The sequence below is a fragment of the Actinia tenebrosa genome, unplaced genomic scaffold (genome assembly GCF_029948245.1).
Source record: "Actinia tenebrosa isolate PJP-AT-01 unplaced genomic scaffold, QUT_ActTen_1.0 PGA_scaffold9__36_contigs__length_13948895, whole genome shotgun sequence".
NCBI classification, from domain to species: Eukaryota; Metazoa; Cnidaria; class Anthozoa; order Actiniaria; family Actiniidae; genus Actinia; species Actinia tenebrosa.
Window position 1 is genome coordinate 4,812,094 of NW_028292586.1, and position 22,879 is coordinate 4,834,972.

At 40.2% G+C, this 22,879-nt stretch overlaps 1 protein-coding gene across 1 annotated transcript; it reads right to left on the reverse strand.

Annotated features, from left to right (window-relative positions):
* Positions 1-626: 626 nt before the first annotated feature.
* Positions 627-10,797, reverse strand: LOC116291958 (uncharacterized). Its single transcript, XM_031699189.2, has 7 exons — positions 9,946-10,797; positions 7,540-8,757; positions 5,049-5,315; positions 4,402-4,701; positions 3,446-3,757; positions 2,616-2,906; positions 627-2,038 (listed from the first exon to the last, which is right to left on the reverse strand). The coding sequence occupies exons 1-7, from the start codon at positions 10,676-10,678 to the stop codon at positions 1,929-1,931; spliced, it is 3,231 nt and encodes a 1,076-aa protein (XP_031555049.2). The 5' UTR covers positions 10,679-10,797; the 3' UTR covers positions 627-1,928.
* Between the last annotated feature and the right edge of the window lie 12,082 nt (positions 10,798-22,879).

The following is a 22,879-nucleotide window of genomic DNA, read 5'->3' on the forward strand; positions in this document are numbered from 1 at the left end:
GCCCAAGCAAGGTGAATCCCAGCTCCAATTTTACCCCTTCAGAACCCTATAGATGCTATGCACTACCCAGGATCCTAGTTACACAATATGTAACGAGCAAATTTTGTTTCAAGGATTAAGTATTATATAACACAATAATCATAGTCAGTAAATTTCCCAGCATTAAGTTTTTTATTGCTATACAAACATATAAAATAATGTCAACATCTTTGCTTTTCCTGAGAAATGAATGACTCTTTTTAGAAAGATTTTCTATTCAACATGTGAAATATTAATTGCTAATAAAAAGATAGAAGGTGTTAACAGTATTCAACTATTAGACAATGACCAGGAGTGTGGCCAGAACTGTGCATTGGGTGGGATATAGGCCCCTTTAGGGGTAAATTCTGACAAGAAACATAGCCTTGAATGGTGACATGAGAGTCACAAACTAGCAACAAAAAACACACTGCTCTAATATGAATTACCAACAGCAAGGCACTGTTCTGGGAGTGAATTGTGACAAGCAACAGAAGAATGTTCTCAAAGTGATGCTGGCAGTTGTGAAATTCAGATAGAAGATATACAGGTATGTAACCCCTCTAATAGGTTCTTCCCCACTACTTCAACAAATCCTCTCTCCCCCCCCCCCCCCCCCCCCCAGGTTTTTTATGAGCACCTGCCAAAGTCTCTTTATTAAGTGGTTTTTATAAAATTATAGGTTTTAAAGAAGGCTTGTAAGGTTACTCTACATTTTTACTACATGTACGTATAACTACTGTATGTAACTAGAGTATGCAGCACTAAACTTAACACACACACGCATGTGCTTTGTATTTATATATCACGTTTTTGTCAAAGCCTTAAATGTGAACTGTACAGTTACTGTATAATAAATTGTGTAGTTTAAGAAAATAGCCATTCTACCCACCCCACCCTCCCTAGTGAAGCTGAATGGTCTGAAAACCCCTACCCCCATGGGAATTTTGTACCTATCCCTCAAAAATGCAGGGATATTGTCTGGAACTACACGATTTGACAAATGCTGTTCTACAGCATAACAATAATTATTAATACAATATATCTTTAACCAATTTATGAAATTGAAAAATGAAATATTGATACCCTTTAAACTTTATTTATCTTAAGTATTTAGTACAAAATCGTACCCAGAGCCCAGGTGGCAAAGTCCCTCTAGGGTGCTGGCCAAGAGGAAGGATGGCTCTGGGTACGAGATTGTATTTAGTGCACCTGAAATGAAATGATTTTATTACCATCATGAAAGAATTTATTCCTGACTAAATGAGGAATCATGTTTCTGGAAAAATGTTTAATTAATTACCACACTCTTGAAAAGAAATGAGTTTAACATTGCTTCCATGTGGTGCAGAAAAGCGAAATGTTTCTCCCATACTGCAGAAACATATTTTGCTTCTCAGAAACAAAATGCTTTTCGAGTAACAATATTTTCCCACATGGCTAAGTGGGAAACATCATGGAAGCATGCACTCAGCAAACATGTTGTTTTTCTAAAAAAATGTTTCCTTGTTTAGCCAGGGCTTTAGTCTATGAGTACAATAAAATAATTTCACATTAGATGCACCTCTTAACCTTTTTAAGTGATATTTAACATGTGCGATCATAGTCTATGGTCAAATATATGAGGTAAGTCCTACACAGTAGTATGCAGCTGTAGGTCATCAATATAAGAACGTGAAGATACATATTTTTATAGCATTCTGATGAATCTTAAAGTTATACCATATTTTGTAAGTGCTCATCGATCACCTGTCGACTAATTTTCGACCAACTGCCAATAATTAGCCGACCAGTACTTACCAACAGTTGGTCAACAGATGGTTTTGGGTGTTAATAGTTACCATTAATTGCCCAGTCTACATGTACAATATTATAAGATATCCATAGCCTTCTGTTAAATTTTAGTAACATCAAGCAAATGATTCTGCATCGTCGTCTTCATCGTTTTCTCCTTCATCTTTAGCTTTAGGTTCTGGGGGTAAACAGTTGTTTTCCTCAAGAATTGATCTAATGTCTGATCCTAAAATCAAATGCAGAGAAAAGCTTAAAACACAATCAGCAGATCTAAGAGAAAATGTTGGCCAATCAGAACCAAGAAAATTTGCAAAATGGAGGTTTCACTTTTCCTCTTGAAATTATAGAATACAGGGTCACTAAATGAAAAAACAAAATAATTTTGCTGACAAGAGGTTGATAACAGTGATGCAATAACTAATACTTAAGTTTTATATATTTTTATTTCGATGGTGGACAGGTTTTTATTTTTCACAGGTCATTCTTCACAGGCTTCAGAACACCTCAGTTTTGCAGTATTGTATATATATTATATATAATGGGAAGCACAGGTGGCGTAGTGGTGAGAGCGCTCGCCTCTCACCAATAAGACCCGGGTTCGAGTCCTGCTGAGCTCGGTGTCGTATGTGAGTAGAATTGTTTGTTAGTTCTCTCCTGTGCTTCAAGGGTTTTCCGGGTTCTCTGGCTTTCCTCCCTCCGCAAAAATCAACTTCTAAATTCCAATTGGAATGACAGTGGATGAAATGCCCTACCCCTCCCCTTCTAATAGTATAATAATAATTAATTTTATCCAGGATACTTACGTTTAAAATGTTTACACAGCATATCAATAACGTCATGTCTCTTCATAGCTACTAGTGCAAGGATAAGCTCCTCTACTGTTAGATCAGGTTCACACTGTTCTATACTTTGTAACAACAATTTTGTTGGGCTTTTTTTTTCTGCAGGCTCAAAAATTGTGAATTTTACTTCGGGAATTTTTAGTTCTTTTGCCAAGTCTTTCCAGTTTGGTACAACTTCATCATCGTTTAGCATGTCAGAAACTTCGTCAATGATGTCTGTGTCTTCTAAGATATCCATTATTGCATCATCTCCTGTAAGAGCAGGCAAGCAAGGGAAATGGAAAATTAGTAGTCACCTTGGGTTATCAAACAATGGAGACATTGGAAAAGATGATGAATGTCAACATTAGTATAGTGATCATCACTATTATAACTATCATTTCATGATGTCAGTAACATCCTCATCAACTTCATCACTGTCATCACTTCTGTTACTCAACATCATCATTCCTATTCATCACTATCATCATTGCCATTTCAAAGATGTCATTATCATCAATATCATCACAATCATACTCCTCAATTGATGCCATCATCATTCCCATTCCAATGACGATGTTAATATTATCATCAATATCATCACAATCATCACTCACATTTGAAGCCATCATTCTTATTCATCACTCCCATTATTGATGCGATCATCATCATCATCCTAAACATCATTACTTATCAATACTATACATCACTATGATCACACTAATTTGATGATGTCATCATCATCATTCCCATTCATCACTATCATCCCTCCCACCATCCACCACAGGTAACCCAATAGCTACTGAACTAACCTGGAACTCCTGATGTATCAAGGAACTTCACAACATCAAACTTGTTGATAGCTTCACAAGCATCCTTCAAGGACTGCACTGTTAAATCAGGGTCAAAAATAGGAAGATACTTCAGCATCAGGAGAGCTGGATTTTGTCTCTGCTGTGAACCAAAGTGTTTTGAAATCCTCCTTGGGACTTCAAGTTGACTAGCAAGTGACTTCCAGTTCTGTTGACCACTGCGATCAAGCTTTAGGGCTAATTCCCCTAGGAGATCAGTGTCCTCTCTCTCAACGACTCCCAAAATGACACTTTCATCACTAACAATTGATCCTATAAAAGATGGGCAAGGAATTAATACTCCAGTTTTGAATTCTTGCCGCTAAAGGTTAGCTCCGTTTTGTGTAGAACAGTCATGTGTTTCAGTGAACATTGGTAGGCATTTATGCTTACACTTGATATGTTGAAATGAGCCTAAATTTGAGTAAATATATCTACAAAGGAACAACAACAACAACAACAACTTTATTCTCATTTCAATAATAATGTTACAATATTATAATTATTTCTTAACTGCAGTTAGCATAAAAAACTATTTGAGGCAGAAGCAATTTGAGAAAAACAAAATTAACATAGCTTAATCAATACAGAAAAGAATTGTAGAAAAAGAATGAAACGAAACAAAAGAAAAGGGACAAATTAAAGGGACAAACTTTCGAGGAACACAGCAGCATTTTATGAAATCTTAAAAGATCTATTCATTCACAAGCCAAAACATCAATTCAAGTTTCTATCTGAGACCCTGTACAATAATTCCTTTAGGCATAAGATTTTTTGTAAACAATGAAAAATGATAATCAAGGGAATGCATTGATGGTACCTGCTCTCAAAGGGAAAATCAGGAAGCACTGTTTCCGACAAGTTGTTTATGTGAGACAACAATATCAACAAAACATGATGATAAAAAGTTCACTTACTTGCAATATACCTATCTAGAATATGCACCACATCTGCTCTGCCGATAGACCTTAACGAATCTTTCAAGTCACTTATAGTAAACTGAGGTTTAGTGTTGGATAAGAATATCATGAGGCTTTCTGTAGGGCTAGACTTGGAGTAGGATAAACAGTGATCAAATGCTTCTTTTGGTATATCTAGTAGAAGGGCCATATCATGCCAGCTTGCAATACCACCATGTTGGTATTCTGTGTCCAGTAAGATGGCCAGGTCATCTAGAACCTTGGGATTGTTGGTGATGGTTGCTGAAAGCAAGGCATCTAAAAAAGAATTTGAAATTTATTGTTTGACTGACAGTGATGATGGCAATGATTATGATGAATGATGATGGTAATGATGATGATGATGGTAAAGATGATGGTAGTAATGATGATGATGATGACGAATGATGGAAGTGGTGGTAATGATGATGATGATGATGAATGATGGTGGTGGTAATGATGATGATGATGGTGATGAATGATGGTGGTGGTAATGATGATGATGGTGAATGATGATGATGATGGTGGTAATGATGATGATGAATGATGATGATAAATGATGATGATGAATGATGGTAATGAATGATAATGATAACAAGGACACCAATGAACAACATGAAGCCTACCTGGTTCCAAGCTTTCCCCTACATCATACTGAGCTTTCCTAGGAGATGGAGACTGAGTTGGATCCAGTTTTATAACCTCTACTTCCTGCCCCGGTCCGTCTGGCTTGTCATTAACGAGTGTTTCCTCAGTTTTATTAGACTCACTATCAACCAAACTTTTCTCTTTTAAATTATCAATCTCAGCAATTATTTCAGGGGAAATAACTGAATCTTTATCCAATGTTTTCTCTTTCTCTTGTTGACTTTCAACTTTTTCCTCTTTCCCTTCTGGTAAAATAAATAGCATATCAAATTTTTGGATAACTTACTTTCCATAAGGATGGCATAGAGGTGAGACCACCTGTGTCACACCAATGCAACATGGACTTGATTTCCAGGCTCGATGTTATATGCAAGTAGAGTTGCTCATTGGTTCTATCCTATACTTTGAGGGTTTTATTTTATTTTTATTTAAGTCAATATTTATACAGGAACATCCAGTTTAGCAAGGCTAGTTTAAATGGAGTACTGATATGACATAACAGCTCTATATGGTGGTTTCCTCTCTCTTCATTAATCAACTCCTAAATAGATCTTATTCGTGGTGTGACAATGATTTCCCAATTCAGCGTGACAAACCTCCAGGGGATTCATTTTCTTTTGTTTTTACTCTTCGAAAAATTCATGAGTATCCCAAAGGATACGAAAGGAATAACGATGATCTCCCGACGAGTTTCAAAACAATAGTTCTTCATTCCACCAGAGGTTTGTCACGCTGAATTGGGAAAACATTGTTACACCACGAATAAGGTCAATTCCAATTCCATCATAATGAGGGCCACAGCTAGGGCTATAAGCTACTGGTTGTTAAGTGCCACCCTTGCAAAACATTAGAACTATTTATTATGAAGAGCAATAAAACAAGATTAATATATTTTGGCTTTTGTATTTGTGCAAATAATGAACTAAATTTCCCCCATGGAAATGGTTGAAGTTTAGAGTTAGATATCACCTATAAGAGACCTTTTGCAAATTTGCCTGGATGGCCACAAAACAAAGGCTTCAAGTCGAGACTGAACTTGATAAATAAAAGAATCAAGTTCAGTCTTGATTTCAAACCATTGTTTCACGGTTATCCAAGTGAATTTGGAAAAAGACTATTACATTACTATGCAAATACTTTACGCATGACTTAAGTATGTCAATGCGGGAAATATCATATAGCACTCATTGAGATTCTTGGAATTCTTCTTTTCAAAAAGGCCATTTGATAACCATACATAGGGCTGTATAAACATGAAACTTAATTATCTACAATCATTAATAATTCATCTGTATGTACTATATGTATGTACAAATATGTACTATATAGCAATTTCATAATAAAACCTAATACTTTATGATTGACCTATGCGCAGATCAGTAATTTGATAGCGTTGTGATATACACACATAATATAAACTTGAATCACCTTTTATTTAAGTACGCAAATTTTATACTTTGGATATCTAATAGCTGTGTTCTCATTACCATGAAAGTGGATATTTGAAAAATTTCGTTAGTTGATACAGGGCGGCTGAGGGGTGGTCAACATCATGCTTCACTCATCAATTTAACTTTTTATGAAATCCAATCAATCATACTTGAATCATGCACATTTCAAGAGAACAAACGTGTTGCAGTAAACCTAGAATTTGTAAATTACGCTCTACAATAATTCAATGTTAATTGACACACTTTATTTTAGCCCAAAATATACATCATGGGTAACCCTCAGGCAAACGTGCTTCATACTCTGTGGAATTCGACTCCAAACATCACAATAAAAGAATATTTCAGTGAAGCCTCCTGTTGAAATTTCAACTTGACCTTAACCCAAACCACGAAACTAGTAGGACTAATCTTCCCTTTATATTTCCTCAACACAGTATTGCATCATTCTTATGTAATATTTAATAAACGAGCAGGAGTGTTTTATCAGGTATAAAACACAAGGCTTAGCCGAGTGGTTTTAGACCCAATAAAACACTCCTGCTCGTTTATTAAACGGCTTAAAAAACTCATGACGTAAGTTCTCATATTGTACCGAATTCTTTACAAAATGAACCAAGTTTGATAGAGAAAATCCAAGTTAAAGTTTATGCAAATGAAGATGAATCTATATCAGATATAAAACCTCCTTCATGGTCATGATTTCTATTGTGTTTCCTTCATGAATTATTAATGAGTGTTTTTAATATACTTTACAAAGCTAGAAGAATAATCAAACACTCAACAGATGGTATTCAGAGTTTTCATTAAGTATTGAAATAATAGGAAAAGATCACTAACTAATTGAACAGTCCTGAAAGGGGTTTCATTAAATATTTGGGATATTAGGAGAAGATCATTGCAGATCATTCTAGTTTTAATCCTATTCAAATTTGCTCAGTTGCTGAAGCTTTCTCTGATCTCCAACACTATTTAACGAAAACCCTGGTATTGAAAGAAATGGTAACAAATCTGATATTACCTTGAGTTCGAGCTTCTTCTGATTTTGATTCTCTTCTTTTCTGAAATAACTTCATGTCTAACTCCTCCTCAAGAGTAGGGGCTGGAATCAGTTTAATAGTTTCTTTATTTTGAATGTTTTCTGCCTCATTTGTATTATCCAAAACATCATTATCTTCTTCCATCACAGATTTAACTTCATTAACCTTTCCTTCGTCAGATATGACTGCTTGATTGCTGGTGTTAACTTGATCTGTTTCAATATCAGCATTTTTTGCAACCATACTTGGCTCTTTGCCAGCCTCACTAGTATCCCTATTCTCTGTCACCCCATCCTCATCGTGGGTAACTACGGCTTGAAAGGTTTTGTCATTACTACTTTTAACTTCTTCTTCTGTGACTAAAGTAACATCTGGTTCCAGTTTTTCCTCTGTGTTTGGCTCGTCTCCATTACCTTCGTCGCATTGTTTGCTTATTTCCATAGTAACATCAGCCTGTTCAGAAACATCTTTATTTTCTTCTGAAACACTAAGTTCATTATCAATCTCTTGAGATGATTCTTTTATATCATTTGATATATTTTTATCTTTTTCCTCATCATTCAAAGAACCTGTCTCCGTATCTTGAGGAATCAAATCCTCACCCCCTTCTAGATTGTCTTTTTCTGTCTCACTTGTAACATCTTCTACGTCTTTTTGAATCTCTTTTTCTGAATCTTCAATAGGTGTTACAAACTCCTGCTGAGAACCATCTACCTCCTTATTTACATCAACATTATCTTCCACAGTTCCCGACACTTCACTCTCGTTATTCATTTCCTTTAATGTATTCTGTTCAACAGCCTCGGAACTTTCAGGACATTCTGTAAATGCCTCTTCACCTGAAACCCCCTTTTCAGTGTCAATGATTTGACTGCTTTCACACGATTCCTTTTCACTTTGAGTTTCTTCTCCTTCGTGTGTTTCTGCTCTCGTTTCTTCTTGTTCATTTGATTGCGAAGTTTCTTCTCCTAAGCTGGTATCTTCCTTCTCTTCTGGTGTTGTCTTCTCTTCTGTCTCTTTAAGAGGTATATCTTCATTTTTTTCAGTAGATACCCCCTGTTGCTCTTCATTTTTGTTTTCATCAATCGGCAGCTTGTCTACTTCATTTGTATTGTCTACAGTTGCAGCTCCTTCAACTAACAATTCTGTTTCTTTTTTCTCTTCTTCTTCTGGCTGAGTCTCTTCTTTGGTTTCAGCCGCTGGAATAAAAAGATAAAAATCAATTATTAGCAAAGTATTGAAGTATTATATATTACTGATAATTAATTATTGTATTCATTTCCATGCATTACGTCACTGTGATGTCACAGGAGTCTGGTATTTTTAATCATAAGAGCCCTACCCTCTGAAAACTTAAAGTAGAGCAATTATAAAACTGAAGTTGTATTACTATTTGAATAAAAATCCTGACTATATTCCATAGAAATCTAAATTGGGATCTGAATATTTTTCACTGCCATCTTATAAAATATTTAGAAGAAAAAATTTGGAAACTTTTGACTTATTTAGTACAATGATATCAGACTTCAATTTTCCTTTTCTAAGAAAGAAATTTCATGCTGTTTTATGAACAATGAATCCTCATTAACCCACTCGACATGTCAAAAGATTAGCTCACCGACATGTCAGGTCACAACAGGACTAATCATTCCTTCCTTATATGGAAGACATTTTGGAAAAACCTAATTTTTCTTTCATCACAGACTGTTAGACGATCAGATCAAAGACACCTGGGGGCACTATTAGAGTGTGGAAAAGTAATATTTTTTGGTTTTTATCTGGGAGTTTTGAAGTTGAATTTTTTTAGATTACAATAGTATTGGAAGCCAATTGCATGCATACTAAATGACATGCTGAAATCTTAAACCATTTATTATTTTTATAATTGTTTTTTTTTTCTAATAATTAAATTAACTTTGTTTTAAAAACAAATGATCGAGACAAGTCCAAACAGGAATCTAGTATTGTTATTCTCAAAAAATAATATGCCCGATGATCGATTTTTCTGGATCACTCCATATTCATACTTTGTTTTATAATAAAAAAAGCTTTCAACAAAAAATAACAAAATCAAAAATTAAGCCATTTATAATCCTTTCCGTGACAAAAGGACAATAGGAAATCATCATCAAAGGTGTCCAATTATAAAAAATTGATAAAAATTACCCGAGCGAGAATAATCCTTCATAAATTTTTGTCACGACTTGATTCAGACTTGAATCTTCTAATTATTCAAATGGATGATAATGTTGAGAAATTATCATTGTTTTGGCTATTAAGATCCTATCGAGATGAAACCCTTCTCTAAAAATGGTTTACCACAGGAATTAGATCGTTTCAGCGTTTTTTAATCCTACTTTATCATTTTATTTTCACTTCAAATTTACCTTGGAAATATGAAGACGGGAGGAAGGAAGGCTCGATTTGAGTAGTTGCATAACCCAAACATCCAACATAAGCTCCTACTTTCGAAAAAATTACCCCTCCTAGGGGTTTCTGATCATCAGGGAATCTTTGTATGTCTAGTTCTACGGCCTGCTGTCCAAAATCTTCGAGAAAATATCCGTGGTTTTCTTCGTTTCGTTTAAATTTATAGGTTCTTGTCTCGAATTCATGGGCGAGAGAACCAAACTCGCGTATCACGTTGCAAAAAAATCCCTCCATTGAGAGCTCGTTATCGAAGTTCTGAAAATCAAAACAGTCAATAGGTCTTGTGGTCTGGAGGCTGCTTTTCTTGACCATCCGCTTGAGAAAACCTCGTTTATCTAATGGTTCCGTGGAAATTACAGTCAATCGCTCATTTGGAAGTTGTTGTTCTTCTTCTTCGCTCAGAGCACGACTCGAAATTGTTTTGCAAAACTCTGTAGCGAGCTTCAAGTCAAAAACTTCAAAACCCTTCTTTTCAAAAACGAGAAACTCAGCAAGGAATATCCTGTCAAGGTCCAGGTGTTCTGGAGTTAATACGGCTGAAGAAGTGACTATAAGATTAGGACACTTCCATCCAAGACTTGTGGAAAGTTCTTCATTTTTCACAACACAACCGACACCTAACGTCACAAATCCTTGATTATCGGGCAGTTTTTCTCTTATTCTGCAGACAGCTTGTTCTACCTTATTCATCGTGCTTTATTTGAGGTTTCCTAAGACAGTTTGTGGCGTAGTTGGCGCAATTTAAGGATTAAATTCAGGATATTGGATTATTTGGTGGAACTGTTCAGCCATCTTTTGCACGTACTACGCCTAGCTCGTGCCAGGCTGTACTCATAATCGAGAAAGTAACCACTTAGGGGGGTGGGGTGAGATGTGACAAAATTAAAAAAATTATTTCTCAGGCCCATAGGCTTGTGGGGGGGGGGGGGGTGCGGAGGGTGCGGACGCACCCTTTAAAAAGAAAGTTTTTGCGGTTTTTAAAGACTGATGTGATAGAGAAACGAAAAAAACATGCTATAAAAGCTATCGTTATCTCAGCTGTTGTTTTGTTTTTCCAAAACACACCCCTCTTCTCTTGATTTAAAAATTGGAATATGAGTCTCAATGATTTCATAAAATAAGTTAATAACATCAATGAATTCTACTCCTATAAAATAACTCAGTAGAGTGTGAAATACACAGGGGGGGGGGTGGAGGGTGGGGTATGGGTGTGAGGAGAGAAAATCAATTTTTGATAACTTAAATTTATCTTAATTTTTATTGATTTTGAATAACATTGCATTAATTTTACAATATCCGTTTAAAATGGCAATGTATTTCAGGGGGGATATGAGTGCACTGAGAGAAAACCCTAAAATTTGAAACGTTATCTTTATTTTTATTGATTTCAAATTTTGACTACTATCCCAAAAGATTTCACGACATCAGTATTAATAATATTAAGTACGTATTTTACTCCTTCAAAAGGGCTCAAGATTTGCTACGTCAACTTCTAAAAGTTTTGTAGTTCTCTCTGTTTATTAGTTTCTCTTTCTTGACTTTGGCCTGCAGATATATATATATATATATTAGAAATATCATGTTCACTAAAGCTTGTTAAGAATTCAAAAATATTCATGAAAATTAAGTATGTGCATGAAGAAATGTTTTTATTTCAATGTCATTATTAAGTCAGGGCTGGGGGAGGGCTGGAGATTCATAGGGGGGAGTCATTATAAATAAATAGAACATATTGTAGATACTTTATTTATTTATTTATTTATTCATTCATCCATCCATCCATCCATCCATCCATCCATCCATTAATTCATTCACTCACCCACCCATCCACCCATCCATCCATTCATTCATTCATTCATTCATTCATTCACCCACCCACCCACCCATCCATTCATTCATGGATTCATTTATTCATTCATCCATCCATCAATCCATCCATCCATTCACCCATCCATCCATTCATTCATTCATTCATTCATTCATTCATTCATTCCATTCCATTCCATTCCATTCCATTCCATAGTAGTATAGGGAATGGGGGTTCCAGCGCAATCTCAACACGGGCAAGACCCGTGTCAAAAATCCACCTACGGAAACAACCCACTCCAAGTGTGGTTGGGGGCAACAGCGCAAATATGTTAGTCTATATATGGAGTGCGAAGAATGTAAGAGAACTTTTAAGAAAGAAGCGGATTTGAAAAAGCATTTGAAAATGAAGACGAAGTGTATGAGCAGTTATGATTGTGGATGTGGTAAGAAGTTTGAGACTAAGGTTAAATTGTTTTGGCATTGTCAGGACTGTGAGTACGACTACGACGACTTAAAAAGTGCTTGGTATTAGGTATAAAATATTTCCTATTATATAGATGGAATCCCAAAGCAACTTCAGCACGGTGCCAATACCCGGTAACGGTGAGATTGACGTTAGACAGTTTTGGCGTCAGTCAGAAAGGAAGGTTAAAAGGACTCTCCGAAAAGGTATAGAAGAATTAGGAGCCCTGAAAGCGAGCATAATGGTAGAAGTAAGTTTGTCAAAAGACGAGGTAATGACGACAGCAATGTTGCGATCAAAGTCGTTAGTGATATTAGAATCCACGAATCTGGATAGGTCACTCAGTGAAGCCTTAGAAGCAATAATGGAGTCGCTGTCTAACTACACGAAAGAAGGATCGGGTTGGACAGTAGAGGAGGTTGAAGGAATAGAGATAAGTATGGCCAGGTACGTACCCATACGAGGGGGGAGTTACGTACCGCTACCAACGTGGGTAGAAAGGAAGAAGGCTATTGTAAACGTGAAGAATGAAGACAATCGATGCTTTATGTGGGCAATCAGGTCTGCACTGTATCCAGCAGAGAAGGATCCCTGTAGGACAAGTAAGTATCCCACAGATGATTTAGAGTGGGATGGTGTGGAATTTCCCATGCAGTTGATAGACATCCCCATATTTGAGGAAATAAACGATCTAGCAATTAACGTTTACGGAGTCAGAGAGCAGACGATAGTGCCGTTAGTTCTGTCAAAAAGTAAAGGAGAGCGCGTACATTTATTCTACCACGGCGGACACTACTCATGGGTTAAACACATTAGCAGACTATTCTACAGACATACTAAGCACAAAGGTAAAAAGTACTTCTGCGACTGCTGCTTGCTGTCATTTACATCCTTAAATACCCTAAAGAAACACGATGAGATCTGCCGCGGAGTCGAAGAAGTGGCGCAACGGATCCAGATGCCCACCAACAAAGAGCTTTCATACGCAGACCATCAAAAGCAGATGCAAGTGCCTTACGTGATATATGCAGACTTCGAAGCGTTGATAACTAAGGAAGAGCAGAAACGTGGCGCCACGAATAAGGTAGGATTACACGAGATCTGCTCCTTTGGTTACATAGTAGTCAGATCAGACGGTAAAGCAAACCCTCCTGTGATTTACCGAGGTAAGAACGCAGCTAATGAGTTTCTAGAAGCATTGCGAGAAGAGGAGGGAGAGATTAGAGAACAATTAAGATGTCCAAAGAAGATGGAATTTACCAAAGAGAACCAGGAGGCTTTTAACAAGGCAAAAAAATGCTACATTTGTCAACATACGCTTCTTCAGTTTGGAAGACGAGCCAAGAAAGCGTGGGATGAAGATGGAAAGTATCTAGGAGAAGCTCATTTTAAATGCGGGAAGTATGCTAAGAAAGGTGAGAAGCCGGGAAAGCCCTCCACGCACTGCATTCACTGTCACAAAGCATTTGTTGAGGATTTCTATGTGGATAAGGTTAGGGATCACTGCCACATCACGGGTAAATACAGAGGAGCGGCTCATTGGAAATGCAATATAAACTTCAAAGTAAATCCAGACATGGAGATTCCGGTGTTCTTTCACAACCTCCGCGGTTACGACTCCCATTTGCTACTACAAGGAACAGACGGCTCCGACGTCAAATGCATACCCAACAACAAAGAGCGCTACATGTCCGTAACTGTGGGTAAGCTAAAGTTCTTAGATTCGCAGCAGTTTATGGCGGACTCCTTAGCAAACCTCGTAAAGTATAACACCAACTTTCCCATTTCCAGTCAATACGGCGCGGAAAGGAAAGGAGTCTACCCATACGAATACATGGACTCCTGGGATCGATTCAAAGAACCCCTACCACCTAAAGATCGCTTCTACAGCACCCTAAACGAGTCTGGTATAAAGGATGAGGAGTACCAGCATGCGTTAGACGTGTGGGAAAAGTACTCCTGTGAGAACATGGGCGACTACCACGACATCTACCTAAGGTCTGACGTAGTGCTGCTTGCAGATGTTTTCCAAAGCTTCAGAAAGATGGCTATGGAATATTACGGATTGGATCCCGCTAATTTCTACACGGCTCCTGGGCTCAGCTGGAGTGCTTTGTTAAAGAAGACAAATGCGCAGTTGGATCTCCTAACGGAGTACGACATGTATCGGTTTATGGAAGACGGTATTCGTGGCGGCGTATGCGGACCCAGCCGACGTTACGCCCGCGCAAACAACCCCTTAGTAGAGCACGACCCAGAGAAACCAACCACATACATTTACTACCTGGATGCGAATAACCTTTATGGTTGGGCAATGTCACAGTACCTACCTGTGAGAGACTTCGAATGGGATCCAGTGAAGCCGATAGACTTCTACATGCAGGTAGGAAAGGAGGAAGACAAGGGTTACGTCTTAGAAGTGGATCTGGAGTACCCAGAGCACCTGCACGACGAACACAATGAGTTCCCCTTAGCACCAGAAGCGATAGAGATACCATTTAAGCAGCTAAGTCCGCTGCAAAAGCAAATGTGCCCTGGTTACAAACCGTACAGGAAACTAACTATGAACCTGATGGATAAGAAGAAGTATGTGGTACATTACCGCAACCTGCAGTTCTACGTGCGACACGGAATGCGCGTAGAGAAGATCCACAGAGTCCTAAAATTCACGCAGGAGCCCTGGATGCGCCCCTACATTGACTTTAACACGCAAAAGCGTACCGCAGCGAAAAATGACTTCGAGAAAAATCTCTTCAAACTGATGAACAACAGCGTGTTCGGAAAGACAATGGAGAACATCCGCAAGCGCGTAAGCGTAAAAATAGTCAGCACCAAAGAGGAAGCAGAAGCATACGTGTCACAGCCAGGCTTCGTTAGATACGTAGAAATGCTGAACTTCTACGTGATTCACATGAAAAAGGCAAACCTCTTACTAAACAAGCCCGTTTACACAGGCTTTACGGTGCTGGATCTATCGAAGCTGCTTATGTACGAGTTCTACTACGATAAGCTTAAGCCAAAGTACGGAGACCGCTGTCGCCTCCTGTACACAGACACCGACTCCCTAATTCTAGAAGTGCAAACGGAAGACGTTTACAAAGACTGCCTCCCCGACATAGACGAGTACGACACCAGCGGTTACCCGAAGGAGCACTTCCTTTACTCTGCGAAGAATAAGAAGGTAATTGGGAAGATGAAAGACGAAATGTTAGGAAAACCCATCGTGGAATACGTGGGTCTGAAACCCAAGATGTACAGCGTGCTAAAGCTGGACGGTGTAGAAAAGAAAGCTAAAGGCGTAAAAAAATACGTGGTTAAGAAGGACATTACGCACGAGTCCTACTTAAAGGTCCTGCGTACGCGTAAGGAACAGCGGCATAAAATGAACAGCCTGCGCAGCTACGGACATCAAATACACAACGTTACACAGGAGAAGGTGTCACTGTCTGCATTTGACGGTAAGCGATGGATGTGTGATGACGGAGTGCATACGATAGCATTCGGACATCACACGATAAGCAGTTCTTCTTTGACGAACCCACGCGTGGGACCATCATGAAGATAATACAAGATGGGCTGACCCTTCTTAGCTATCGCACTTCGGATCTGGTAAGTTTCCAAAGACCAATTAGGATCCGTAGCTCTTTTGGATCCTCCTTCTAATTCACCCGGCTCATAGAGATATCGAACCGTGACATCGCCTAATCTTTTTTCCTGGGGGAAGACCGCCCTCGAACTTCTGATGAAGGACTTGTGTTCCACGTGTTTCTTTTTTATGGCATCCTTGGGTTTCATTCCCGTAGCCCTGGCCGCCTCGTTGTTCAAAGCCGCGACGACCTGGGGGAGCCTCTGAGTCCATTCCCTGTTGCGTTTGGAGGGATCTTCCAGCTCTTTCCAATACTGGTACCCAAAGAGACGCTCGGCCAAGGTCTTATTGAATCTTTCGACGATGCTCTGACCCCTGTGGTACTCTGCTTTAGCTCTTCTAATCTTAGTGTCGTGGTCTTTCAGGGTCTTGGTAACCACGCCCATAAACTCCGTCCCCGCATCCACTTGCAGCAGCTTAGGCCATTTCAAGACGCGCTTATAAACCCTACCTAGGGCTTCTGCGACTTCCCCAGAATCCTTGCTGGTTATAGGTTCGGCGTCCTTGTATCTGCTTGCGATATCGACTACGGTCAAAGCGTACCTATAGGTCTTCTTTCTCACCTTATCGTGCGGCAAGAAAAGCAAATCCGCTTGATGAACTTCATTGGGGGCATTTACGGTAAAGCTGGGCCTGGGAATGTACTTAGGCACGGGAAGATAAACCTGCCAGAGGGTTTGTTTTCTTAACCAGTTCTTAGCCGTTTCTTCTGATACCCTGGCCGCGGTCGCGAGTTTCTTGATAGCTGACGCTCCTCTCCAATAGCCTTCCGGCCCATAGTAAATCCTTTTGAGTTTGTCCTCTACGCGGCCCATTATATGAATTCCAAAACAAGATTGATCTTACGTCCGTTGAAATCCACCATCTTTCCGTCCACTTTAATGGTGATGTTTATGCTTTCTACCAAATTAGATAAGTCATAGCTCAAAGAAATGGGAGTGTATTCTACTGGGTCAAATGGATTACCTTGGGGCAGAAACTTGGACATAAGAGAAGACTTTTCTCCATTGTTGTAACTATGGACCAAGTCGCAATAGACTTCATAAGAGGATGCGACTTTCCATTTCACATCATATGTACTGCCGCTATTTATCGTGGTACTAGTAAGGCCCAGGAGTTCTACCAATGAACTGTCCTTTAGATTGGCGCTCCCATTATTTTTCTTGAATGTCATTTCATGGGGCAATCCTGTGGTAAGAGTGTATCCATGCTTCGCTAGCTCCTTAGCCAGTGTTATTGGGGTGTAATGGGAATCTGGTATTTTTGGTTTGGTGCCGGAAGTTCCGATGACAAAGCCATTAATTAAATTATACCAAGAATTATACAAAGAGCAACTAACCAACCGAACCTTACAGGCTTTGATGGGAGGATTCAAATACGTGGTAAAGTCATTCTTGTCGCTTTCCAAAAAGACGATCATTATATTAGATACGCCAAAGCCACGCCTCCGGCCAGCCCTGCGACTCCTACAAAGACCAATTCATTGTCTTTTTGTTTCTTAGAAGGCTGGTAGTAATTCTTGAACTGAGGCTTTTTCATTCTAAAGTCGGGGTGTGCTTGCGCATAAAGTTTGAAGGCGTAGTCTGTGTTTTCGAAGTTCTTGTCTGCCTGCATTTTGTCTTGGTAGTTCTTATCCAACCAATCCCTGTAAGCTTGTCTTTTTTCATTCCAAGCCGCCACATCCCTTTGATATTTCTCCAGCGCTAAGTCGTGTCTCTTTCTTTGGGCGGCACCGCTTTTGTCGCCTCTAACTAATCTATCCAAATATTGACCACCATAATTAGCCCCTGTAAATGCTAAAGCTGCAATGACTCCACCTGCGACTAAGCTAACCATTATACATTAGGTAGGTACTTTTCCTTCCGTAGGTAATCCTTTACCATGATAGCCCCGCCTACGGCAGCGGTCATCTTAGCAAAGTTAGCGAAGCTCTTGCTTGGGTCTTCAGTAAAGTCTTCTTTGAGCACTTTCTTACCTACCCAACCAATACCCGCAACGATGGAAGTAATGATAGCTGCCTCTTCAACAGTTTTCAACAACGCGGTCGACATTATATTACAAAGCGAGAAGGAAAATCTAGGTCGCCACGGTACGTGGTGATAAATCTACTCCATTTCAGGGATCTTACTTTTTCTAACCTCCACAGGTGCGTGATACGTTGGTGGTTCTACCTTTTTCGTTGCCCGCCATTGTAAGTAAAGGCTGCCTGCTGCTATAGCGACTCCTAACGCGCCAATGACGTACCCAGGATTAATGAAGGATTCCTCTTCCTCCACCTTTTCTTCTTTCTTTGCTTTGTTCTTCCTGTTCATCTCCGCGAGCTTCTTACCGGCAGCAACTCTGCCTGGAGATTTAGCCTTGGTGATTCGTTGCTCCTCTACTTGAGGGGTTTCCTCCGCCTTCGATTCAGCTTCACTCATTTATATCTAAGGACTTGAAGGAATTGATAAGTACTTAACTAGGTACTTGAGGCGACCTGGGTAATTCCCGCGAATGACTTGACTAAGTACTTGATAAGTCACTTGCAGGTACTTGACTAGGTACCTCAGCAAGTGCCGCCTGGAAGACCTTTTCGACTTCTCTGTCCTTCTTGAAGTCCTTCCAAGATGTTCCGAAGGAACCTAGCACCTCCTTCAAGTCGACATGCTGAGCTACGTGCAAAGCCGCAGAGGCGACTGCCATTAACTTACCGCACTTCAAAGACAACCACCCACAGGTTATCTTAAGTTCTTGGGATATGACATAGTCATCTCTTATGTCCTTCTGTAGTTGCTCCACGTCGTCTATGGGCAGTGCAAGTCCAAGCAATTTAGTGGCAAGTCGGATAGCGGAGTCTGCTACGGCGTCCGTGGTCTTACTTGCAAGGGCAGCCTCATACCTCTTATGGAACTTCTTGACTTCCTCTTCCGACAGCTTATTAACCTGCTCATGGGTAAGTTCCTTACCTATCATTTCTTTACACTTCCCAGAAGACACAAGAATGTTAAGTTGTTCCTTGAGGTTACTTTCATCTAACTGAGTGGGGACTTCATCTAAGAGCTGCTCAATCTCCATATATGTTAATGGAATACGGAAACCTCAAAGAGAAGATCATCTTGGAATGTTGGTGCGTTTTTAAATGCCGCATGTATTCGTGCAGCTGTTCCTTGCTTATCTCACCGCCGTAGTCGCTTAAAATGGTTTCCAGGTCAGACTTGCTCGGAGTATAAAATACTACGAGAGAGCCTATGTTTTCCCTAAAGGGCTTAGAGACGCTGGTAAGCTGCTGGGAAAGCAACCAAACGCTAATGTTGTCATGTCTGCCACTAAAGGCGAGCTTCACTAATTCGGAGGTGCGCCTTTTTACGTCGTCCCCACAGGCAATGTCATCCAATATGAGGAGCGTCTGTGTATCTTTAGGGAATTGTTTGTGCCAGAACTTCAAATGACTGGATAACTCGTTAGGGTCTAAAATATCTACGAAGAAGTCGTCGTCTTTCACTCCTATACCCGTCCAGGTGCGGTTATTCACGTAGGTGGGACAAAGCAGCACTATGTAGTCAAAGCGGTATCTAAAGGGTTCTAATAGCTGCTCCACGACGAATTGGGTCTTTCCACAGCCGGTGGGTCCTACTATCAGAGCGTTACAAGGCATGTGATCTGGGTTCATATATAGATGGAACCAGTGGAAGCAGTAAGAAGGATTACCGCCGACGCAAAGGATAAAAGAGACACCATAGAAATGCAAAGGGAAGAGATAGGCCGGTTAAAAGAGCGCGTACAGGAATTGTACGATGAAATGTGTGGTCTGAAGCGTGCAGAACGGTTTGGCGCGCTTTTGACAATGGCGGGCTGGGCTAAGGAGTCCATTAAGGACTTCATTCGATATCCCCCATAGATATATGGACTGCATTACGTGCGAACTACCTGCTGACTGCATCATCGTTACCCCTCCGACGCCTCGTAAGAAACACAGCTGCTGTCACTGTAATAAGGTATTCTCTGAAGAAGACTTCGTTGGACATTGGTGTCCCGCGGATACTAAAGCACAAAGGACTTTAGACGACGTTCGAGAAGAGTAAGAGGTCGCAAAGAAGATCTTACTAAGCCCCAGCAAGAGGAATTAGCATAGGTCTTTCTTTTTTTTATCGTTATTTTGTTAAATGCTGCAAAGAGGTCTCAAGTAAGGACCTATCTTTTATTGTTATTTTGTTAAATCATCACGATCGAAGAATGGTTAACATGATTATCTTTTTGCTGGTTTCAACAATGAGAAAGAATGATACCTCATCTTTTAATGGGGGCTTAACAAAATAACAATAAAGATAGGTCCTTACTTGAGACCTCTTTGCAGCATTTAACAAAATAACAATAAAAAATAAGGTATATATAATGAAGTGCGTGCAATGTGATAGAGCTTTTAGTAGCAAGCAGCGACTGCAATACCATCTTTCCAAGAAAGTCTGTCAGAAGACCGTAAGTACCCTTTGCGGTGACTGCGGTAAGGAACTGTCCACTGTACAGGCCCTACGATATCACCGCGAGAACAGAGTCTGCCTCAAAGACCGTTGTCTCCGTTGCGATGAACCTCACTTCGAGGAGAACTGGCATAAATACCGCTGTCGTCGTTACCACCTCGAAGATTGTCGTCTGTGAAACCCACGGAGACTTAGCCGAACGTTGTTGTCCCCACGAAACCTCCCGGGCGCTCACGCGACGTAAGAAGGAAATAGACCAGACCTTCGTATGCTTTGACGACGTCGAGGGCGTGAGATGGGAAGACAGGGAACACTGGGACGGCATTTGCAACCGATGTGGCTGTATACGTAGCGGTCAACATATTTGGTGTTGCCTGTACGACGGACCCAAGCCCTTAGACCATTACCTTGCTGTAAGAAAAGCATGGAAAAATGAATAATATATATATAATGTTACCTTACAATCGCAGCGTTCGCAGGAGGAGCCTTAATTACCATACTAATTACATGACAGAAAAAAATGAGGTCCGCCGTAGCAGACCAATACTTAACCGCTCATGAGGATGACTTCTAATCACAAAGAGGATTAGCATCTACCTTCCTTTCAACGTCGAACTTCCATCGACCGTTAACCTTACCATGACTGCGTATGTGTGTGTACTCTTCACCTTGAATGACGTACCGCACGCAGTCCGGCGCCCATAGCGTGCACTCTTTACCTTCGTGTTTGAGGACCAACCTTAAGCGGCTGATGTCTTCGAAGACGACGTAATTTTTTATTTTGTATGTGATGCCTTGAACTAATTCACGCCAGTGTGTCCTGTTCAACTATCATTATATCTATGAAATATTCTTTGGTGAGTCCTTAACGCCTCCTGCGTCTTAAAAGCCTTAACACACCAAGGACAAGGTACACGAATGCCTTCCGCGTAATGGTCGATCTCCCTACATATAAGGTCGTAATCGTTGCAGCACCATGGTTAGGTAACCATTTGCCTCGTATTGTGTGAGTAACGCCTCTTGTTTTGAGGATAATACGCCGTTACCCTTAGGCGTCTTCAACTCCAGGCATAACCCATTATGTTTTTTATGTGCATTAAGGACTAAGATGTCGGGTTGCCCCGCCTGATACCCTTTCTGCCAACATACTATCCTTTTGCTAGCTGAGTCCTGTAGTTCTCCAAGACCTGGTGCGAGCAGTAGGATAGGGTGGAATCGACGTATGTAGTTTACGACCTTCTTATGCAGGTCAAATTCATTTTCTATTTTGAATACCAACTTGTTAGGACCGTCAAAGCGCCGCTCTATTTCATACTTACCCGTTTTCCTGAGGGTAGGGAGAAACGTCACCTAACACCCATTTTCTGAACTCCTTAGCTACGGACTTTTCAGATCCGAATATTAACTCATAAAGACCCATTTCAGTGATGTAAACGGAATGTGGTTGCGCATTAAGGGTGTCAGTCAGATTTACACCCTTTATAGACCTCAAGTTACCTTGTTTTCCTCTGAGACGTGATCAGACGCGCTTTTCTGGCAATTTACGTAACCCAGGGCATCAGCCACGGACTTTGCTTGGAAATAAAGTTTATTCCTTGCACATGCATGCATTTGGTGTGTTGTTTTCGAATACGCGAAGCATTAAATCGTAAGGGATATTTATCCTTTCTGGATGAAGGGAGCGCAAGCGCATAATCGCAACGCACTTCTTATTTAGCTTATTCATTTCTGATTCTGACGCTCAACTGGGGCGTCAGACAACACCACGAATATGTATGCGTTGATCTTGTCTAGTCGCCTGCGCTAGCGTTTAAGTCACGCTTTGATTTCCAGGGTATGCCGTCTTGGGTATTTACCAGAGCAATCCCTGCCCATAGGTAAATCCTCTTCCCGTTGTGGTTCGCATTCAATCCCCAGTGCATACTTATTGGTAAAGAACTCACCGGTGTAACTTGATTCCCCAACTTTCTTTTTATTTCCTGTAGATGTCTGAGGGCTTCATGTCCCTGTCGAATCACAACCTATTGAGAACTCGCATTGGATGCTAATAGCCGACGGTTGTGATGCCGGGGTATGATAAGTGCTTCAGAGTCGTGCGCTACCGCTTCATAAGGCTTATATAATACGCACATCATGCCCCAGTTAAGACTGTGCGACGCAGTGGTACATTAATGCTCTGAGTAATTACCCTCTCTCGGCGTCTGTCTTTATGCCAGGAAACTTAAAGTTTTGTACATTAACGCGGCAGTGTCGTAGCAAGTAAAGCTTTCGCAGCAACTGTATTCGCATGCCAGCGCTAACGTGCTAGATCTTCGGAGTGTATGGTTCTATACTGCAATTCCAGTGGGTTGGTAATGGCGTATGGATGAATATCTTCCGCGACACGAACGCGTGCTACCCGCCTAAGATGGTTAGCCTATGTTTGGGCTAAGTCACTTCAACCTGGAAAAAAAAAAGAGAAAAGAAAAAACTCATCTCACTGCTTATGATAATGTATAACAGCGTCAGTGTGGCTG